We start from the raw sequence: 23684 nt of genomic DNA, 5'->3' as shown, positions 1-23684 counted from the left end.
ATTCCTGCACTGTCACATGAAAACAGCAGGATTTTTACTGCAAAATAAATTGCACTGAATAAGGACCATGACTGAGGTTTTCTGGGGAAGGGATATTAGTGACTTTTTTTTCCCTTTAAACATTTTTAGGTTTATTGGTAACCACACTGCACTTGTATAAAATATGCTGGTCTGCTCTGTCAATACTTGTGGTCATGACTAAGACAAGCTCCCTGACATGGGATTCTCTGAAAGAAATATTACAAAAGTGAAGAGTGAAGTTTTAATAGGCTATTCCATGTAATAGGAATATTTAATTTACTTAATTGATGTATTAATTCAATATACTATTCCATGTATACCAGGTGTCACTGAGGAAGACCAACAGCACTTGGCAGAAAAAAGTCTGTATTAATTAAGAGGAACAATACTAACTGGAGAGACAGAAGAGACATGTGGAAGGGGATGCTGAGAGCATGACTGGAGATGTACTCCCAGTGGGGAGGCACACCATGCCTGGGTGGGGAAAGACATGTAAGACAAGGAGCAGTAGGTGAAAATAAGTAAGAAGCCAGGAGCAGCAGAAAGAAATTGTGTGCAGGAGCTCCTGCACTGCCTGCCACCTCACCAAAGGAACTGGGGTGATCCAAGGGTAACCATGACAAAAAGCAAGGGAAATTTGTCCTGGAGGCAGAGGGGAGACAGGTGTTTCCTCCAGGTGCCTGTTAGAGTGTTATGGTTTGGAGTGTTCCTACCCAGCATCCAAATCAGCAAGCAGAATGTCATGTTATTTGGCAGTAAGTTATGAAAAAAAAATCCCCAAGTTGAGTCTGCTTTGCCTGCAACACCACATGGCTTAAATAAACAACAACCCACCAGTTCCTTATAGCCTTGCAACAACAGTAGTTGGTAAAGGCCAAATTTTCTACGTTTTAGCCAGTAACGAGAGTTTCACTCTTCCTGGTTCCTGCATGCCTCTACTGTACAATTTATGTTTTCAGCAGAGTAGCTCATAGCTCCTACAATTTAGTCAGTGCCACTGAACAAACTCCTCATGACTGTATTTTTTTTTGTACACTTTGGTGTTAAACATTTCAGGAGACAGTCCCCTTGGGCTCCCCACAGGTTATTTCACAGCTTAGCTTTGCTGAAAACCTTTGTCCCACATCCAACTTCCCCCTAAAACTTCCCTTAACTCATTTCAAATGTCTCGTTATTATAATGCTCTGGTACTTCTCACTGAACATACTTTCTTGTTCCCTAAATTCATTAGGTATTAACTCAGCTATTTTTTGTTGTTGTTTTAAATAGCTGTCTTAATAACTTGTCCACACCAATTTCTTTTTAATATCCAAAGTTAACTACAACATTCACATTCATTTGCAGAACTGCAAAATAAAGTACTGCAACAAATTGTGTTCTGAAGGCAGCAGCTACTATAAATTAAAGACAGTATTGGGTAAAGATGATTCTAACTATTGTAAACAATAAATACTACAACACTTAGAACCACTCAAAGATGCCAGATACATCAACGGAGAGTCTTATAAGAAGGTTAAAGTGACCTATTTTACTTGAAGGCAAATGTCAAATCTGTTTCCAATCACAATCCCATTTCTCCACTGTTAAATAAAAAGGTACTTTCCCTCCACTTCTCAGTCTGTTCTCTGAAGAGAACCTGAGCCCACTTCTACAGGTATGGCAGGAAGACAATAGAAGTGTTGTGTCTTCAGGTTCCTCAAGTTTACAAATTCCCACTTTAACACACAAACAAGGACACTGGGACACCAGAAAAATTGCAGATCTAGACCAAAACTACTCTTTTAATGTCTCTAGTCTTTACATTCTCCCATCTTCTACCCAGTAGCAAGTTACACAGGCAGCCTGAGTGTTTCATTCCCTCAAAATTATCTTTTCTGCCCTATCAGCAATCAACTGAACTTTGAATGCCCCTTCACAAAGCCAAGGAAAGCTGCAAACAGGACACAGACAAGGAGAAAGAGAAAACTACTGATAGTAATCAAAGCCTACTGTACTTGAGAAAACAAGCCCTAATTTTCTGTCTGGTTCCTCACACCCAGCACCCTTCTGATACAAAAGACATCTCTCAGCTACTTAGTTATCTTATTTTAAGATGTCAATACAAGCAAGATTACAAATCCCTGCAGACATTAACTACGGCACTGTAAATTTGGTACTGCCCCCAGATTTTTTGTTTTCAATGTGCATCAGCCTGTTTGCTAATTTATACTGTAAACACCTGATAGGTCATAAGGAATTGTGGCTCTCAGGGATGATAACCTTTTGAGGCTTTTGGTACGTCCTGCTGCATGTCAAACTCTCATAGAACAGACGTTTCTTTCAGACACAGCAGGCCCAGTATGACAGCACAGATGACCCAGACCATAGTTAAAATCTATAGTGCAGTATAAATTGTCATTTCAGGGCAAAACAGTTGGTATGTTTATTCTAATGATATTTCTTCTATTAGGAGAGACTTTGCTTCTCAGGAAAATAAAAATATCATTTGCAATGAATTTATCTTAATCATAAAGCAGCCTTGAGAACACTCCCAGGTGAAATCTGCCCTGTAACAAGACATGGACAAGCTACAAATAGGCACAATTAGTGAACAGATTATCTGCATACGCTGCTAACATGTGCAGTCTTTATGTAATTTAAATATTTTGGCTTTCATCCCTTGAAGTTGACTATTATACAGAGAATTAATTCTGTGTTGGTGCATAAAGATGTTCCTGGGGAAGAGGTCTGGGGTAATGACTGACAGCAGCAGCAACTGGAGAGGACTTGAGTAACAATCTTCTATAGCTTACACATCAAAATTCAAGTATCACAATACAAGTAACAGGGAAAGTTCAGGAGTTCTCAAGGATACCAAAGTCTGAGGTGAACCCTGCAGTGGCTTCCATTACTTCTGCCCAAGAAATAAAAGTAACTCTGACATCCATTCTCCATTAGGAGTGCTACAACTGCAGCTACACCACCAGGCAGTTGTGCTGCAGCTGTGGTTTACCAACACAAGGACCTCTGTGTGTAAAACACATCTCTCTGAATGTCACACATCAGATTAACTCACCCCAATGATGCACAAGCAGGTAAAGATGACTTTTTAACTGACAGCTTGTAAAAACACTAACATTGCAAAAAGGAAAGAAGAGAGGGGGAAAAAGCCACAAAAACCAGAACATACACATCCCCCCTTCCCAGTACTATAAATTACATGGGTATTACTGAGTTTTCCACTTATCACTGATTTTTCTGGATTTAAACTGCATTTCATGTATTCAAACAAAATGTCAAACATCAAGAACATCAGAGAGCCCTAATATTATCAAAAGCAGCAAGTCAGCTTGTGTTCAGTTTGTGCAAGCTGGATATTTACATCTGCCAAACACAAAAACCCTAATACAATTTAATGCTCTAATCTTCTATTTGCCAAAAAGGCACAGATTATGTTACAATGAAGGCACCTATAGGGGAACTGCATCTGGACTCTGGCATTTTCTGACTTAAAGTTGAGATTCAACATTAGGTCCCAAATCAGCAGATATTTCAGTAAGGTTAAAAAATATATACAGCTAAAAGATCTTTGAAGGACTGAGATAAACTGTTGCTTGTATACAACCACTGAGTAACCGTAATATGTTAGGATCTTTTTAAAAATAAAAATTTTAACAAAAGTTTTATAAACCCAAGAACTTCAAGTTTGTTTACATCCAACTAAGTTATTTACAACCAAAATTTATCTGCAATTCAGCTTGAAATATCTTTTTTGTAGACTATCAATTTTCATTCCCGAGTATTTTAAAACTAAACTATTCCTGTTTTAAAAATAGGAATTCCGTTCCCTATGCAGGATCAAATTACAGAAATAAAAAAACAGATAGAAACTGAACTGAAAAGCACAGTGAAAGATTAGCCAGTAGTAACACTTACACAGCAATTGCCAAAATATCTATTAAAAGGCATAATAATACTTTAACCAAATAGGTAATACAATAAAGAGCCTGAATATTAATAGTAGCAAACTTTTAATCTTATTTTCTTTCCAAGCTTGCTACTTACTGTAGAAACCCAAATCTGTCTGTGACTTTGTAAAGACGGTAGTCAGCATCTTCCCACGGTTCAATCTGAGCACCCTCACGTCCCTAAAGGGAAGGGAAAAAATAAAAAGCCAAATGATGTTTTATGACACAATAAATTAATACAATTAAGACAGCATTTAACCACTCAAAGCATAACCTTTGGGACATGGTGGCAGGAAGTTAGAGGAGGGGGAGGAGAACACCAGTCCTAAACTGACCAGCCAGGAAAAAGGAGAGCGGCACACCTCTCCCAGCCCTTATGAACAGTATTTTCATCACAGGAAATCTCTTTTGGTCACTGCTGTACACAGAATACATTTCAACCAGAGTCATAGTAATCCCACACCTGTTGTTAAACTCCACAATAATCCATCAAGGTCCCCACAGAGTGCCTTCTACTCATTCCATTTTCAAAGTCCATCTTTCCTGAACAATCACTTGCAAGAGCACATCCTGCAGACAGTCCTGAATTAACGTCCATGCTGACTTGCAGCAGCAGTCAAACAATGCAGCACTGAGTTTTCTCTCAGTGATGCCTTCATTCATGTCCCACTCTTCTATTCCAATTGCCAATCTTGCAAAAGGTTTGCAGAAGTTTAACTCCATTTCAGCCCTATCTACATCTGGTATGGGCTATACACAGGTTACTGGGTACGAAATCAGGCCACCACTCAGAACACAAAGTGTATTGGGTTTGTGGGGCCAGGTTTTAGTAGCAGGGGGCTCCAGGGGTTTCTCTGAGAAGCCGCTGGACACCTCCCCCACATCCAACAGAGACAAAGTCAGCCAGCTCCAAAATGGACCTGCTGCTGCTCACAGCCCAGCCCATCACTGGAGCAGGTTTGGTGGCAGGACTTGTGACCCCATGGGGAACTCGCACTGGAGCACCTGTGCCTGAAGGCCTGACCTTGTGAGAGGGACCAGTGCTGGAACAGCTCATGAGGAACTGCAACCCATGGGAAGGACCCACACTGGAGAAGTTCATGGAGAACTTCAGCCTGTGGGAAGGACCCCACACTGGAAAAAGGCAAGAGTTTAAGGAGACAAACCCCCAAGCAGGAAGGAGCCACAGAAACAGCGTGGGATGAACTGACCACAGCCCCCGTTCCCCATCCTCCTGCGCTGCTCGGGTGGAGGAGGTAGAGAAAAATTGGGAACAAAGTTAAGCCCAGGAAGAAGGGAGGGGAAGAGATAAAATGTTTTAGATTCAGTTTTTGTTTTCTTATTATCCTACTCTGATTTGATTGGTAATAAATTAAACAGATTTCCTCAGGTCAGGTCTGCTTTGCCCATGACAGTCATTGGTGAAGGATCTCTCCCCTAACCTTATCCCAACTCACAAGCCTTTTGTTCTATTTTCTCTCCCCTGCCCAGCTGAGGATGGCAGTGACAGAGCAGCTTTGAGGGGCGTGTGGTGTCAGCTAGCCAGACAGGAGCGTGTTTTCTTTATTCCAAGGTGATCCACTCACTCACCTGCACACACTGTGCAAACACCACCAAGTCTGGCAAATAAAACATTTCATGATCTCTACAAACACAAGTATTGCTCAGTTCTCCAATGACACTTAAAAGTCTGTAAGTGGTACAAAAATACCTGACTACAGTGTAAGCAATCTAGGTATACTCTGTGCCAGGCTTGTCCTGACAAGGGGTCCAAGAACAAACATAACGTGACCAGGGCATTTCATTAGTTCTCCATAACAATATTAGAAGCCATACAACTCACTCATCTTTTACTTTTTCTGCAATGATTTCAGTGTTTCTACTACTATAACCAAATACTAAATAAATAAAAAGTAAAATGAGAGTCTTTCTGATCTAATAGATACACTGAGCATCCTCAAACACCCCACTTTCACTATTTCTCATACAATACACTCCCTGAAATAGTCCCAAAGTAACTTGCTATGCACCTGAAAAATTAGTTGATTGAGTCATTACCCAGAATATCCCCCATGGAGGGAGAATTTAATTCACCCAGAGGCCAGTGTGTCATTAAACATCAGATTAGTACCCGACAGAGTATTTTGAACAACAGCTAGCTGGAATAATGATTCAGTTTTTAAACAGACATATTACTAAAATTCATTATAAAATGTCTTTTAAATTATTAACAAGTTCACTTACTCTGTCATACTTGGCAACTATTTCTGCTCGTTCCTGGGCAAGTTTGATAGCAGCATCCTGCTCAGCATCTGCACCTGTAGAGGAATTAAAATAATGCTGTTCAGATTTTCTCCCTTGTGAACAAAGAACTGCAGCCAAATACTTGGAAAATAAACTTCAACTTCAGGGAGACTACTTCAATGGAGAAATGCCAAAACTATTGTGTCAAAGCAAAATATGACCTTGGTGCATGTCTTGAATACTGCTCAAAGCAAAGTACAGTTACTGCACAGCATCTTAATTGCTGGTTGAGAATATTTCTGATTTTCCACCAATGCAGATATTAAATACAGTAAAAAAATAATTCTGCACAACCCACTAAATGAAGGACTGAAGAAAGTACTGAAAGCCACTAGAACTGGGAATTCCACATTCTAATAGTCAGAGAAAGCTGAAACATTCACTGCTGGCTTAAAACAAATGTGTGAACTATTTACAGGATTTGTAGAGGTATTAGAATACTGAAGAAATACTGCATGGCTTCTTCTTAGAAATTGCCTAAAACTTATTTCTCAGAAAACAGGGAAGGGGGGTGTTACAGTGTCAGAACTGTACCTTGGGCAACCCCGAGCTGGAAGAAGTGTAAGGATATGACAACAGGAAGGCTGACAGGCAAGAAGAAAAACAATGTGTGAGTAAGCATTAAACATGAGGACACTGCAGATGCAGCACTTAGTACATGAGTGGAGTTCAAGTTTTGGTAAGTCCTGTTCCCTGAGCAGAGACTATCTCTAGAAAATGGACAGGACCAGAGAGCACCAAGAAAGGAAAAGTTGTTTGTTTGAATACCCAACAACAGAATGTACTTCAGTATCCCAAATGTAATTATATCAAACCAATGAGGTAAATCAGCCTTAATTAGTAAGTTTGTGAAAGATTCAAGAGTTGATTTCTTTTGATTATTAAAAAGCAATGAACTTCAGATAAAGCAAGGATTTTAAAAGGTTTAAAATATATTTCAACCTAACACTGTTACAAAAATAACTCCAAGCATGTGTTTTTCTTCACTGTCTAGTTCATGGCAACATAACGAACTTCAAGAATTGTACATACCAACCATCTGGGCCATGAAATAGAAAAACAGATCAGATATTACAGTTTTCTACCGTATGACATTAACACAATTATTTGTTCAAACCTAGTGTTCCTTTAATAAAGTTTGCCTACATATTTCTCAACATTTAGACAAGAAGTTGTGCCAAGGTGGCCTTCTAAGACATCTGTTAGAGATTTAGCATGGTCTCTGCTTGCTTTCACTCCAAGTTTCTCCAGGGGAACGCAAAGAGAACCTCAGTGTGACCCACCACAGACACAAGACCCACCACAGACAAGCACCAGCATTCAGACAACAGCACTGCTTGTCCCAAGCTTCCCCTAGGGGAAAATCTGGCTGCTTCTATAAATCTTTCATTTATGATCCCCAGAAGTCACACTTTGTTACCCTCACCTGGTCCCCTTTTCCTGGCCAGCATCATTTCCCAATCATATTACCCCTGTTTATTAGCAAGGACACAGAGCTCTGTCACTTCTTCCAGTGTGTGGCAGAACCAGCACACATGTACTTACACAGTTATTTGAGGGAGGGGGAAAAAAAATAAATAAATAATTCAATCTGCTATATTTGGAAGCTTTACATCTCTGAGCCACCACACGGATAAATAATTTCCTCCCTGTAAGGTAAGTAGAATCATTTCACATTGCTCATATTTTGGTTTGTCCAAGCAGAACACTGCTCCTCCTCCCCTGCTTTCAGGTGCCAAATCCACATTTATTCCTAAGCCTGAAGAGGACTCAAGACACAAAGCAGTTTGGTCACAGGTGTGCTTTCCCTGACCCAGCTTTACAGCCACTGCAGGGCTCTGTGACCCCGGCTGCCCACGGGAGCTCTGATCAAGGCACAGCTCCCACACCCCCCCGCAGCCCTCCAGAGCCCCTCCCCAGCCTCGTCACACGAAAGGGCACAGACACAACTTCACACCACTGCCAGGACATTTCAGCACTATCTCCTCCTCCAGCACAACTACAACAATCTGGCTCCTAATCTTTACTAGCTGGCATAGCATGTCTACTAAACTGACAATGTCCACTAAAGCTACCAAATCAACAGTGACAAAAAGCAGTGGATGAACCCTGGTTTTACTTTCAAAGTGAGAAGATAAAGGAACTGTAACCAAAATTAAATTGTGTTTTCTTTTGTAAGACAGATCTGTGCTTATAACAAGTCTTTACAGAAGACCAATTACGGGTTTTTAAAAAGTAAACTTTTAACTTCCTTAGAAACCTGACATTCCTTCAGCAAATTTAAGTACTACTTGACCCTAATCTCCACTTCTCCAATGGACAGATGTGGGGGAAAAGCTCCCTTGTTTGAAGTACACCTGCTGCTGAGCTTCAAGAAATAGGGAAAAAGTCCTATCACTAACTTTCAGGCAAAGAGAGATTAGATTTAATTTGAGAAAGAGTGAAAGAGTGGCTGAACATAAGTGGACAATACTGTAATACACAATAGTCAGTACATTCACATAGTATGTAGTCAATACATTTTTTTAACTAAAAATGGCTTATATTTTTATTTTAAAATGTGCTCAAAAGGACATGCACAGATCTTCAACAACGCAGATAGAATAACAGTGTAAGCTCAAAAATAGTTTGAACTTTTGCTTAAAAGAATGCCAAACTGTATTTGCACCAGAAAGCAAGTTCCTGATTTATGCTGAAAACGTGGCCATGGCTTACCATCCCTTCCTCTGCATAAGCAATGTGTGAATCAAAATTTGGCATGTTCTGTGTCTCATGACAATTCAATTACATTTAGTGTGTAAATTATCATATTCATTGCCTTTAAAGTAATCCTCTTTGCTTTCTGCCAGAATCATCTTAACCTTCCAGCTGCACTGAGATAGTTCAATACTTCACTAATCCATCAATACTGAAACCCCAGAAAACAGCCTGAGATAGGGACAAGAGGTTATATTTTGGGAGATAAGCATTAAACATGATTTTTCTTATAAGAGGAAATATTTAAATATCTCCAACTTAGAAATTACACAGTGATTCCTGATAAAGTAAAAGCTAAATATGGGAACAAGAAAAAGTCTTCGGCACGAAAATACATCACTATGAAATTGAAGACAAGTAACTGCTATCCTAAAGTCTTATCAGTTCTATTCTGTGTTATCTCAGTGAAAGCAGTTAAAGATACAACACAAGTATGATTAAATTTACTAATTAAAAGTTAGCATTACAGATTATACAGGAAACAATGCCATCTAAGTTGAAGTTGACATTAATATATAGTCAATTAAGTAGTATGGAGAACTGATTTGAACTAAAAAATAGGGAAATATATTAGCAATGACCTGATGATAAAATCTCTCAATGATGGGATGCTGAACAGCACTTTCAAGTCCCCCCAAAAATCAGTCAGGCTTACAAGGCATAAGCAGTATGGTTAAAACTCTGCCCAGCAGCAATCATAGAATGACAAGTTGGAAGGGACCTCAAGGACCATCTAAGTCCAAGCTTTCTTGGCAAAAGCAGAGTCTAGACAAAATGGTCCAGGCACCCTGTTCAGCTGAATTTAAAGTGTCCAATCTTTGGGGATTCACCACTTCCCTGGGGAGATTATTCCAATGGCTGCTCTCATCGTGAAGATTTCCAAGTGTCCTGAATCTCCTCAGGAACAACAGACATAATGCAAACTAAAAACACGTAACACTATGCTCTGTTAATGCTAGACTACCTGGAAGAGACCAACTGCAATAAGTGACATTTAACAGCAAAACAACGGATTCAAGTAAAAATAAACACTAGTGAAAAAAAAACAAGGTTGTGGCCTACAAATAGATGTAAAAGTTAAATTCTGACTATTAGCAAAACTTCTGAAGGATCCTGCCCCTTACTCTTGCTTTCGTGCCATCTTCTCCCTTCTGTTCCCCAGGGAGGAACAGCAGGTGTCTATGTAGGCACCCACAGACACCAGAGAATCTCGACCCAAAGACCCCCTATAATCCACCTAAAATCTGTAGGTCGGGGTAGGGAGAAAGTAAGGGGAAAAAAATTGACAATAATGTAATTTAGTATTCACTTAAATCACTGAGCTAAACACTGAGGATCCCTCTTGCAGTCCCTGCAGTAATTCAGTTTTCCAAAAAAAGGAGCACGAACTGGCAGCACTATCCCTTGTGTTTCCAGCAGTCAAAGAGGAGCTGAACAGCCTGTGACAGCCTGGCAGCACCTTGGCTACTCCTGGCTGGGGTGGCTAACACAGAGCCCATAGTTACACCTGGCTTTTATCACAGCCTGGCAGAACTGAGCTGCTGCCAAGGGAGAAACAGCCAGAAGACAGTAAAACACTGGTCTTTCCCACAGAAAGAAAAGCCGCTGCTCTACAAGGTTTACTAAGTACCTGTATTTTGAATTGTTTGTCTAATCCTACATGGCTCCTAATCCTGTTCAGATACAGAACTGCAAACCAGTAAGGCACAGCTTTTTTTAAAGTGATCACCATGTGCAATCCACTGAGCACATTATCTCCAGTCCCTGCAAAAGTAGTCATATGTCTTACAGAAATGGTCTTTGGGGTTACTCACACTCACTAGAGATAATCTCTCCAAAACAGTCTAAAAAATGACTAGACAGTATCTCACCTGGAAAAGGTAACAACAGCCAAGGACTAGCTCCCTCATCGAGGTAGTATGAAATGAGTACCACCAAGAGCCTCAGAGAGTTCCCTACGCTCGAGGAAGGTACGAGATACACTGCAGTGCTCATGTATCAGCAGCAGCATAATAAACTGCCTCTTACAGATGTGCCATAAATTTAAGAAGAATCATAGATTTGTTTAGGTTGGAAAAGACTTTTAAGATCATTGAGTCCAACCATTACCCCATCGCTGCCAAGCCGACCACAAAACAATGCCCCCAAGTGCCACATCTACCTATCTTTTAAATACCTCCAGGGATGGTGAATCCACCACTTCCCTGTGCAGCCTGTTCCAGTGCTTGACAACCCTTTTGGGAAATAAATCTTTCCTAATGTCCAGTCTAAACCAACCCGATGCAATTTGAAGTTATTTCATCTCATTCTGTCATTTGTTACCTGGGAGAGGAGCCTGACCCCCACCTGGCTACAGCCTCCTGTCAGGGACTTGTAGAGAGCAGTAAGTTTACCCCTTGAGCCTCCTTTTTCCCAGGATAAACATCCCCAGCTCCCTCAGTCACTCTTCATAGGACTTGAGCTCCAGCCCGTGTCACAGCTCCATTCCCTTCTCTGGACATGCTCCAACACCAAAATGTCCTTCTTGTCATAAAGGGGCCAAAACTGATTCCAGGATTCAAAGTGTGGCCTCATCAGTGTTGAGTACAGAGGGGCTATCACAGCCCTGGTCCTGTTGGCCACACTATTGCTGGTACAGCCCAGGATGCCATCGGCCTTCCTGGCCGACTGGGCCCACACTGGCTCATGTTCAGACACTGTGGACCAGCACCCCCAGAAGCAATGCCTCTTTCCATGGGGCTGAGGCTCAATATACTAAGAGCATCCTGTGCAACCTTATCCCAAATTCTGAAAAGAGATTTCTCCCTGTTTTTCTCCTTTCACCCACCATCGCTGTCTCTCCAACTGCAGAGCACTCTAAAAACCACCCAAAAATTTAAAGATGTTAATTTGTTTCCCATTACTTTACTAAAATTCTTGCTTGTTTGCACATTACACGTTCCATTGCACAAAGAAATGCACTGGCACAAACTCCTGTCTGCAGGCACTACCACCAGCTGCTACGCATCTACACATTCAAAGCACACATCAGAGCAATAAACAAAGTCTCTGGTCATAGCAGAAAGTCCCTTAAATACTCAGGCTGTTTATTTTCCTTCCAGTTCATTCCCATAAACAACGAAATAAAAGCCATGACGTACACCTAATAGTATTTTGTTCTGGGTACACGATGTTCAAAAGGAAGAATCTTGGTAAATGCCTGCCCATCGATACTAAACCTGCTCTGAACAAAAGGCATTAAGCATCATTTATTATACTTTCTCTTTCTCTTCATGCAGAGAACTTCTAAAACAGAGAACTTCTAACAACAAGTGAACTAGTTAGTTAGAAAAGCAATCCCTTTTACACAGCAACACTTCCTCAGAAGTACGTATTTCCAGAAGTTAACCGAGCTACATTTCTTCCCCATTACACATAACTACATACTTTAAACAGTATGAAGTATTTAAAACTCAGTTATCACTAATTTGAAATAAGACAGAAGTAAAACAGCACAATATAAACAATTAAAGACCAGTACATAAAATTTTACACAACACTTTACCAGTCTTTAGACTGTCATTTTCTTCCCAGTCCTTGTAGAGCTCTGTTTTAGTCTTCATGAAGACTAAATATGGTTTCTTTGCTTCTAGACCATATTCTAAATCAGTTTATCAAAAATGACCAGGGGAAAAGTTCTCCTCCTCCACTTGCTGCATTTGTTCCACACAACTGAGCCACTTGACACGTGCTCCTTTCTCCAGACACAGCCCCTCTACAGCTCCATGAGCTGCAGGGACTCAAACAAAGATGCCATTTGTTAATGCCAAGTGTCACGAAGGCACCACGCTGGTGTTCTCCAGCCCAGCCCACAGCCCTGCATTCCAGCTCATAATAAACAAAAGGATTTGAACAAACAGCCTCAGAGGCCAGGGCTCCTGTAACACATCACTGTTATACTCTTGGGCAAGAATTCTTAATGGTGTTTTCCAAGTGCTGCAGGAAAAGCATCTTACTGAAAGGACTTACTTGAAATGGGGCTTGAAGTACCCTCTTTCTGACTTATTACCTAAGAAACCATGAAATTAGGTAACTCTAAAAATACAGTTTAGATTTCTGTAACTGGCATTCCCTACATGCAGGATGGAGATTTTACATTATTTTCTTATCAAAACTCCTTTATTGCTCAAGATATATTGGGGACCTGAAACATCCAGGACATCAGGAATTGGCAAGAATGCTTTTGACGGTAAAAGTGCAAAAATTCAGGCGTAAAATTGGTAGAAATCATCTGCATCCTGAAAACCAGATCCCCATACCAAATATTCCAGGACAAACACACGAAGCCATTCTCCTGAACAGACTTTAGCCCTCACACATGCTCTCTCACACAGACATTCTGCTGATGATGCCTGCAGCCAGAACCAGCCAGCTCCATATCCTAACCTAAGCAAGTCAGGGCACATACACTACCAGACACTTTGTGAAGCCAGCTGAAAGACGACCAGTGGCACTGGCACAGGTTACCCAGGGAAGCTGTGGAATCTCCATCCTTGGAGATATTCATAAGCTGGGCGTGGTCTTGGGCAACCAGCTCTGCACAGCCCTGCTTGAGCAGGGGGTTGGACCAGATGACTTCAGAGGTCTCTTCCAGCCTCAACCCTTTTGTGGTTTTCTTGCACTCAGAGAAGTGTTAAAATGCCAGGAACAGGAGATCTGATCAAGTGTGTCAGACAATTCTTTTTTCCCCAGAGACTGAAAAAGGAACAGTTCCTTCAATTGTTTTATCCTTCCTCCCCATATCGTCCGGCAAAGCACCAAGCCTGGAAATGAGCAGCAGCTCCTTTGTCTTTACCACTGATTACTGCTCATGGATCCCACCCAAGCCCAGGTGTCAATAGTTTGGTCTCTGGAATCAGTATGAGTTTAGACTAAGCCAGTGCCATGTCCACCACCAGGTACATTTCCCTCAAAGGCAGCATTTTCTGACTGCTGACACACACAACAGCAATCCTCTTGCTACACAGAAATAATCTTCCACTTTGCTCATAACAGAACTACTGAACTGGTTTTGTAAAACCAACTACTTTCTGTTTCCTTATCTGTGAGCGTATTTGTGGTGAGGATGAAAAGAACTCACACAGAGTGAACACAAGCACTTTTTACAGGTTAACTCTCTCACCCCTTCACCACTTGAAAACAACCTGCTTTTTAGTATCACTGCTGCTCTTCTACCACACACTACACCCAGGCAGCAATAAGCCATATTACTGACAGGTGTAGATAGATAGATAGATAGATAGATAGATAGATAGACAGACAGACAGACAGACACACTATAGCTATACTAGAGATATCTATACTGGTATTTCTCTTATAGCTCTCAAGTTTAGCATATCTGGTTTTGCGAGTGTTTTCAAATAGACTTACACAGAGAAAAGCTGTTTTGGCTTAACTGAAATTTCTCTCCATTTCAAAGAAAAGAAAAAAGCCAAAAGATAGAGTAAAACTCTTTGAAAAACAATATATTGCACTATGCATATGAAAATCGATATATTGCACCAAAAAAGCCCATTGCAACAGCAACACACATGCACTCTCCCCCTAATACTAGCATTCAAAGTAGACCCAATTGTAGTTTTACATGAGAAATGGGTAAAAAATAGGAAAGTAAAGATTTAACTTCCCTGAAGAAATGTGACGGAACTCTCATCTTAATGAAAAATCAAGTTTCACTATGGCAGAACTCTTGCAGTTTTGCAACATCCCCTATGAGACACTACACAGTCACCAATGGAAAATGGTCACTTCAGAAATTAGTATAATTAACTGCTACTAAAACCCCACTCAAATCAATTTTAAAGTGATCCCCAAAGGACTCAGAGCAAGAGCAGGGAAAACCAGGCAGCCCTGCTAAGCGATATTCCACAGAGGAAGCCTGTGTCAAAACATGAAATGGGAATTTAGGAGTCTATGTATTGCATAGAATTTAAATCAAATACTCTGTCTTGCTTTTAAGCAATGATGGACTAAAGGACTTACAGAAAGTCTACCAATATTAATCAGTTATTGCAATATGTCTATCATTTTATTTTTAATAACATAGCCTTACTAACACCTTTAATCAATGGAGCAATGAAAGCAGAAAACTCAGAACAAACCAGCAATAAAACAGAAGAAGAACATATTCCAATAAAATACAGCTTGGCCATTTACTTAGTCCTAATTTGCAATTTGTTTTTCTGTGTGTTTCATGTAAGTAAGTACACCTTAAAATTAGATCACTCCATCAGCAATGCCTACACCTAACCAGCTGGAAGCTGCAGTTGGAATGCTCATGTCATCACCTCACTACTGAGCCTTATGCAAGCTCCCACAAGGGTTACAAAGTGGAGTGACAAGAGCTGGCAGGGTTCTACTGTAATTCCATTTTACTAAGTGTTGTGTGTGCAGTCATGGGCCAGAAGATAATTAATTTAATGAAGGTTAACATAATCAGCTGCAAAGCCAGAAGAAACCATAATTGCCAATTTGCAGCAAGCTACACTGAAAAGGGTATGCCCAATTTTGAACAATACTCCTTTCTTGAAAGGAAAAGAGGACAAAACCAACGCACAACCCACCCTCCTGGCCAGAACTCTGTCAACACAACCTGAAACATTTATGGCAGCTCTTAGTAGACTTAAATGTAAAAACTCAGGCTGGGTATAATTCGTGGCTTGCCAGTATGTAAAGACTGGTCTGACTTGTGCCACAACTAGCTAATGTCTTATGTCTAAGCTTAAGTCATCCTTTGTTCTCCTCTTCCCAAGGGTGTAGCTGGTGTCTGGCCTTTTCATTACAACTTTTCTGTTTTCTCCCTGTTATGAAAAAGCAGCATTGTGGCCACAATGAAGTGGTCGCTCACCTACACGTTTGTCTTTCAGGAGATGCAAACACTGCACTGAGCTCAGTCATGTCAGCCCTCCAAGCAGCTGTTCCATGGGTGATGGGAGCAGATCTGCATCCTGCTGTTCCAGGGGACACAGCAAGCCTTGTGTCTGTAACACGTTATAAGCCAGCAGCCATGGAACAGCAGAGACACAGCCTTCATGGAAAAACACAGGAGGTTTTCTACTACATGGAAATCATTTTAAGGTCTTCCACCAAAAGATTACATTTCTCAGAACTCCTACTGTGGCTAGAACTGATCCCGCTGTAACATATAATCTGTTTCTTCTATGGCTCATGAGTATTACTCCCACACTTCTCCTGAAATCCATGACCTTTCCCAGCACCAGCCCTAGCCTTTACAATTATGTCTTAATAAAATATGCTGCAAATCAGCTGCTGCATTGAATGGTAAGATCAGACACTTGACCTCAGAAGCAGTATTGACAGATAAAAAGCAGGAGTATTTCAGGAATTTGACCCTCAACCTAACATTAAGTCAAGGCATCCTTTCACATCAATGGCTTTTCAGGTACTGGTTATGATTTTATAAGCAAATTTAGCTGGAAATGTCTTTTTTTTGATCCCTGGTACTTTAAAAGTATATTATGCTTGCAGTTCCCAGAGGCTTTTGAAAACCAAAATATCCCTTCTGTGCACTGACGCTGCTCATACTTCTTTTAACCATGACAGGCTACTAAACACAACAAGCAAAACGATCCTTCAGTAAAATTGAACATAGCAGTTCTCTGCAATAAATTTCTTCTTCGTTTTCCCAATGCCGTATATCAGGATGACATATAAAAATCTTTTTTTTTCCCCAGCAACATAAATCAAAAGACCACTAAAAAATTCTCTGAAATTCTGACATTATTTCCAACATAATTTCAGATTTCCTGTTTTGAACATCATAAGTAGCGCTAGAATATGAATGTTTTCACAGCAGTAAGATTTGCAGTATCAATTTGAAGAGTAAAATGGTTCTAATATTTTAGATTCTGACACAAAGCAGAACATTTCATAACAAGAGCTATTCTTCCCACGTTAACAGGCTTATATTTAAATAGTCAGTTGCCACACTGCACTAATTATGTTAAGTCTCCTGATTAATCATTTTTCTCTCTGCATTAGTCAAAACTAATGAAGCAAACAATACTTATATTTTAAAATTCAGCATTAATGATGTGAAGTCTATTCCCAGTTTAAAACATCACCAAGACAACACTCATACAGACTCCAGATAAAAGTTTTTTAAAAGGAGGCAGCTCTTTTAGTTTTTGAGGAACCAGTTCATTTCTTCTGTAGGGCTAGAGAAGCTACAACAGTTCTCTAGTTATAAAATTTCATCTATATTGGTATCATTTTATACCGGCTAAAATAAAAAGGTTTGTTCTTCTACACAGATGACCTTTGAATACACTGACATACCCACAGTCCAGCTCATCATTTAATTACACAGCCGATTTAACTGATTACAACAGGAAGAAAAGGAGGGTTTGTTTTTGTAATAGATGCTATTCTGCCACTTAACAAGACTCAAGAGCTCCAAGCCAGCTCAGAAAAACACCAGCTCTGACTCAAGGTGGCAGGAGCAGAACTTGAACAGCATCATGGGGACGGAGCAGCAGCTCCCCCGACCTGCCCAGTGCCCACAGCCTCAGGGCTGGCACCGAGTTGTTGCTCAGCTGAACAGGCACTACCCAAACCTCGCTGGCCCATGCATGAGATGGAAAAGGAAGCGTTCACAAACAAGCAACTGATGAGCAGCTGCTGAAACCACCAGCTTCTACTCCCCAGCTGCACATGTACTACCAGTCTACTTTTCTGCCTTCTCCTGGAAGACACAGCATGAAGCACACAGGGATGAGTCCTTGCCCACAAGCGTGAGAAAACCTCCCTGCTGCCTCTGTTCACACCTGAACCTGAGCCTCCCAGGTGCTGAGCTACTGCTCTGCCTTTCTGGGCACAGCCTCTGCACGGGGAGACCTCGGGATTCATTTTCATACTTTAAGTTCAGTTTCACCCCCATACACAGCAAGAAAATAGAACCTTGAATATCGTGGAAGTTGTGGCAGGATGAAAAAGCATTTATTGCTTTATTCCAGCAACAGCATGTTACATGAGTTACACTACTTACTACAGGCTGTTGGACAGACTGTTGTGATCCATACCTAAGAGTGTGGATCTCAGGCATCCCTCCATCTACCACTGGGATACACTGAAGGAACCATCAAAATTCACAGTAACAGTGAGAGGAGCTGCAAGGCCTTTCTCTGTTTGACTTTAATTATCATCTTAACATACTTAAAGCATTTCACAAAAAAAAAAAAAAAACTGAGTTACACACTACAGCTCAGTTCACCGTAGCTGAATAGCTTTCTTCAATTACTCTGTCTCTGAGCTATTCATCTTTAAGAAAATAAAGATTTTAACTGCAGTAATACCTTAAGTACAAAGAGGATACTCTAAAGGAATCCTCTGAAAAGCCTGAATGGCACCAAGAAGCTCATATGACACTAAACCTTCTCTTGGTGGCTCTGTGGTAAGTTTGAGTAAGTCCACAGAAAGACATCAAGGCAAATTCAGATACCTGCCTGCTTGTATCAGTCATGTCTACACAGCACAGAGCTGCTTTGAAAAAAAAACGTGAATAACTGACTAGTTACAATATCTGTCATTCATTTAATTAAAAACGAAAATGACATTTAAGAGGGGAAAAATGCTGAAATCCCCTCTGAACATTTGAAATCATCTTAAGTGTCAGGCAGCAATAGATCCATGTTTTTTATATTTATAAAGCAGTAATAGGAAAGGCTGGAAGAGTAAGAGACAACCAGATGAAGGGTAAACAAGTTTGTCGAAGGGCAGCAGAAACAGGGGAAGTTTCTTCATCTTTGCTTCGAGAAAAGGAAGTTAGTGGTAGACAAAAAGGTTCTGTTGTTTTCAGTTTCGCTGATTGAGGGCTGGTAAACAAAACAAAGTAAACAGCCATGGCATTTCCCATGCAAAACAGGAATTAGGGCTTCCAAGGCTGTCCTGTGTGCCTGGTCCCAGCCCCAAGCTGAGGGAAAACCCAGCAGAGTGGCTGCAGTAAATCCCAGTGCCATACCCACCAAATCACAATCAGGTCACGTTCATACTGCTAATTAGCAATACCAGTATGAATTTGTTTGCTTCCATCTAGTTTGCATCAGTTAAAACCTTTGTCAATATAAAACAACTTCAGAGATTGGATAAACCACCCCAAAGCAGAGGAAAAGGAGGGAAGAAAAAAGATCAGAAACTTTCTGGCTGTTTATCTACAGAACACTGCACCAGTCAGAAAAACCTTCTGCCTTCGTTATATCCATCAGCTTTATTTTTTTTGCTAGAGGAAACACTGAAGTAGATTTTAGATGTAATCTATCCCTAAAACTTAGGGCATTGTGACAAGAAAGGTCAGGGTTTTCTTTTTCCCCAACCTCTGACACCAGTTAAGTACAGACAACACTGAGATGTCAGCACCACTGAGAGGCAGGCACAAACCCATAGCAGAAAAGGACCACAAAAGAAAAATGAAAAGGCATTTGTTTGAATAGTTGATTTTAAAGGACAGTACAGGCTAATCAGAATTTTCCAAAGAGATTATAAATGTCCTTCAAGTAAGAGAGCACAGCAAGAGACACCATTTGGCTCATTCTGTGGATACTCTGAAAACGTTTTACAAATATCCAGTGTTGACATGACAGTTATTAATTTATACTGCTGTTGCACAGAAACAGTAACTTTAATAATCAGTGCATTAACAGGCCTATCAGTAACACTTTCTTTTTATTGGCTTAGAGGAAGATGAACACTGAGGTACTTCAGTGACACAAACCCACCATCAAGTTTTCAATGCTACTTCTCTCAAAGTCAGTACTTTTATTTCAGTACCAATGCAAAAGGAAGAACTACAGACACATGCTGTGAATGCCTTAACAAGTTCCTACTGCAAAACAAACATGAGGTTAATTCTAGTCTAAGCCTTATACACAGGCATCAAGCAAAAAAATCCATTTGTTTATGCTGAAGTCAATAATGCACTGAACCTACTAATGAAGATCTGCTTTATAACCACTACACTCTGTTAAAGAAAAAAGCCAAACCAAACGAAAACCACCCGTAACCCAGAAAAATCTATTTGTCACAGATTCTCATATCTCAGCAGAAAATTACCTGAAATTTAAAAAAGCAGTTTTAAACGAAGTACACTGAGAAAATCTACTTCATCTACACTGACGCAATACTTTGGAAATCCCTATTCCAGGTTACAAGCATTAGCTCTAGGACAATACACAAATAAAGCCTTTTATGGATTCCAGTCAGCCCATATAACCTATTTCACTCCCAGTAGATCACTTTCAACCTCTGCGAATTTCATATCCCTCACAGAATCAAAATCCACAGGAAGAGTCACGACTTGGTTGAGCTTGTAGAGCTGCATCTGGCAAACAGGGTCCTGTTCCCTGGGAAAAGCAGACCCACTGCAGAACCCTCCCCTAGCGCAGACATGAGCTGTCCCCTCCATCAGAGAGAAGGAGGAACAGCACCAGCTGGGATTTAAACACAGATCCACCCACTGTCTGCTGTGCCTGTAGACAAGCAATGAAGATATTCAGCACTTTGGGGAGGGTTCGAGTTCTCCTTTTGTGCAGCTTGGACAGACCAGGAGCAACCAGGCTGACTGGTTACCCAGGCATGAACCAAACATCACAACCTTCACAAGCCAACAGCTTGGAGCTCTAACTAAAACCAGCAGCTGCAGAGAGAAAACGTAGAGGTCAAAGCTCTACATATGCTTACATGGCCTTTAAATCCTCTTTTTGACTTGGGAGAGATAGACACAGTGGTCAGGCAGGAAACCTTCCCATGAGGTGTAATGCTCATTCTGAAATCCGTTGACCTCACATGAAAGTTCAGCAAATTCATCAGTGAAATTTTAATCAGTGAAGTTAAACCCAAAATTACTTGCAAGGGAGAAAACATTTTGGTTATGAATTGTGGTTCCCTCTTACCACTGAAGACATTTCTTCAGCACATGTTAAAATGACAACTTTGCATTTCTGATGTTACTACAAACACAGACAAAGCCTCTTCCTGAAGCAAGGAACTGTTATGCAGTAAACCAAAACCACCTCTGCAAAGGTATTCCCAAAAGGTCTAGCAATGGGATGGGAAATGAAGAGGATGAACATAATGAATGTTCCTTCAATTACAGAACTTTGGAAGGATAAGGAGCTATCACTCCAAGGGCTTCAAACTGGATGAAAATTCAACAGCCTCTCATCAACGCTTACCTCATCAGCAGAAGTAAAGCTGTCATCTGCTGTCACACAAGTCTGAAAGTGAATGAAAGTACCAAATATTTCTCCTGTTTTAGAGTTTTCTGCAACTGTTTAACGACAAACTTGTTATGACAGCAAGTTCTTGAAAGAATTTACAAACAACTCAGTCTCCCTTAAGGCTGGGGAAAAAAAAGAAGTATCATTTTCAACTTAAGTTTGTTTTACTATAATCCACACTAAAGACAGCAGCTTTTAGGGTGCATTAGTCATCAGTACAAACTTTACTCCACGTAAACAGTGAGCAGAATTTCTACAATTTCTTCTTCTCTAGCTCACTTTATTCCCTGGCAGAGAAAACTCCAGGGGTGTAACTATTGAACACTATATAATTACTCACGCATACTCTATTTCCAACACCCACTGTTTTGGAAGAGCTCACAAAACCTAAGCATTGACAACAGGAACAGTGGTTCACATTACTGTGGTAACATGTGCCATAAATGTAGAAAAACAAAAGCATCAAAGAGTACTTTGTTCGTGAGGTACAAGAGGCTGCTTAATCCCAGGGTAACAGTCAGGCCACCTCAGACACGTTGTTGACAGGTTTCCCTGAAAAATGAGTCAGCTGCATGCCCTGGGGAAGTTCTCTCTCAATTAAAACAGTACCACAAACAGTCATTATTCTTCAGGTGCTATTGAGCCCAGGTGATGTTTCACTGAATCACCAGCTCCAACCCAGACTACGTCACTTTTTTTTCAGATAAGCAAACAGGATTTTAAGCAAAGGCACAAGACAAAAACACAGATTTGCAACTCAGCTGATCAGGCTTTGCTAAATAAATAAAAAAAACCTTTGAGTGAAATACAGTGAGAGGCTCCCCCTGCTTGAGAAGTCCAAATCTATTCCGATGCTATGGATGCAGGTGAAGGCTGCAGCACTCAGAGCTCCAGGGCTGATAGAAGTACAGCCCAAGCACTGCTTGGACACTGCAACCTTCACCCTGACACACAGCGAGGCAGTGACCTGTGTAATTGTTTTCCGGTAATGTAACACCTTCTGAGACCTGAGAAGCAGAGCAGCGACAATTCAGAAGTCACACCTAATGACAGTACAAATGCAAACAACAAGAAAAGAGGATACAGAAAGCAGGGGTGGAGGTGGGGAGGAAGTGTGATGTTTTAGGTAAGGAATGACATTCTAAGAGGGTGATGTATAAAATTGCTAGAATACATCTAGCTGTCAAGTTAAAGCATGCAGGGATGATCATCAGTAAAGGGTATGGGATTACAACATTCCATCAAATCTGAGTACCAATTTTCCCACCATCTTGCACCTGTTTTCCTCCTTCACACCTGTATATTACATCAGCACTATTTGGTATCTCTCTGCTTACACAAGCAATGCTGAAATGAAAGAAAAAAAAAAGTTTAAAAAGAAAAACCTAAAGGAAAATTCATGGAGGCAGAATATGGATGTAAAGCAACTGCACATTCTTGGAAAGACAAAGAAGAAACAGAAGAAGTTGGAGAGGAACAGGCTATGGCACAAGTTAGTGTGAAGGGTCTATGAACTCCAAGTAACTTTGAACAGCACAGTTATTCTCCAACACAGAACTGAGAGTTGTGAAAAACTTATCAGCACAAAAGGAATACAAATACAGTATAAATTAGCTTATTTTTAAAAACTTCATAGTCCCCTTTTAGGTAGTTCCAAGTTATAAGGATATGAGGACATGACACAGGGAACTGCCATATTTATAAGCTACTGGGACGGTGTGACTGCCTGATACAGCTGCTACACGGCCCCTTCAGGGCAAGCAAGGCAAATTTCTTACTTCTTACACCACAAACTCAGTGAAATGGTATGTCATTACTAGTCCAATATCAGGCAGTTCCCTGATAAATCATTCAGCCATCAGTATTTTAAGTTCAAGCTTCTTAGCTCATATAAATACAATATCAAATATTTACAGCCTTTCACGTAAGACTGAAGGATTTAGCCCAAATTTTAATTGAAGGACTTTTCACATTTGGCTCAGAATGAAGAATGCTTGGGAAAAAAGCTCATCTGCAGGATTTTTAATTGTGGAGGAAAAAAATAATTTAAAGTTATAAAAGGCCTGAAATAGTGTTCAGCAATTCTGTAATGTCTTTGTATTAATATAAATTATTCCCAACTATGAAGCTCTAAGACATCTTTTTTTTTTTTTTTTAGTTTTTAATTGGAAACAAATGTTTTCCTACTAATCAGAAATCTGAGCTCAACTAATAAAAGCTGCATAAGAGATAAAAGGCTGGTAAAAATAGGTTTGAGAGGAAAAATAAAAGATATTGCAGAAAAGTTGCTTTAAGTTAAAAAGGAATCAGAAATTTCCAGGGCAGCTTAGTCAAATAAACAAAGCCCAGACCAAACTATTAAATGACAATTCTACAGAAGCAG

General features: G+C 40.4%; 1 protein-coding gene across 3 annotated transcripts in view; it reads right to left on the bottom strand.

The window, feature by feature from the left end:
• The window catches only part of USP6NL (USP6 N-terminal like), a 110498-nt gene that overhangs the window by 53888 nt on the left and 32926 nt on the right, over nucleotides 1–23684 (bottom strand). For 2 of the 3 annotated variants that reach the window (XM_008638381.2, XM_017740389.1), the window contains 2 exons: nucleotides 6213–6286; nucleotides 4066–4148 (listed from right to left, as the gene is read on the bottom strand). In XM_008638381.2, coding sequence (XP_008636603.1) covers nucleotides 4066–4148; nucleotides 6213–6286 — 157 coding nt within the window. Of the gene's footprint in view, nucleotides 1–4065; nucleotides 4149–6212; nucleotides 6287–12573; nucleotides 12740–23684 lie in introns of those variants that run through there. The other variant, XM_008638380.2, reaches the window with a different exon arrangement.

The sequence above is a fragment of the Corvus brachyrhynchos genome, unplaced genomic scaffold (assembly GCF_000691975.1).
Source record: "Corvus brachyrhynchos isolate BGI_N302 unplaced genomic scaffold, ASM69197v1 scaffold307, whole genome shotgun sequence".
NCBI classification, from domain to species: Eukaryota; Metazoa; Chordata; class Aves; order Passeriformes; family Corvidae; genus Corvus; species Corvus brachyrhynchos.
Note: the sequence above shows the minus strand (reverse complement) of the source record. Positions and strands in the feature narration are given on the sequence as shown.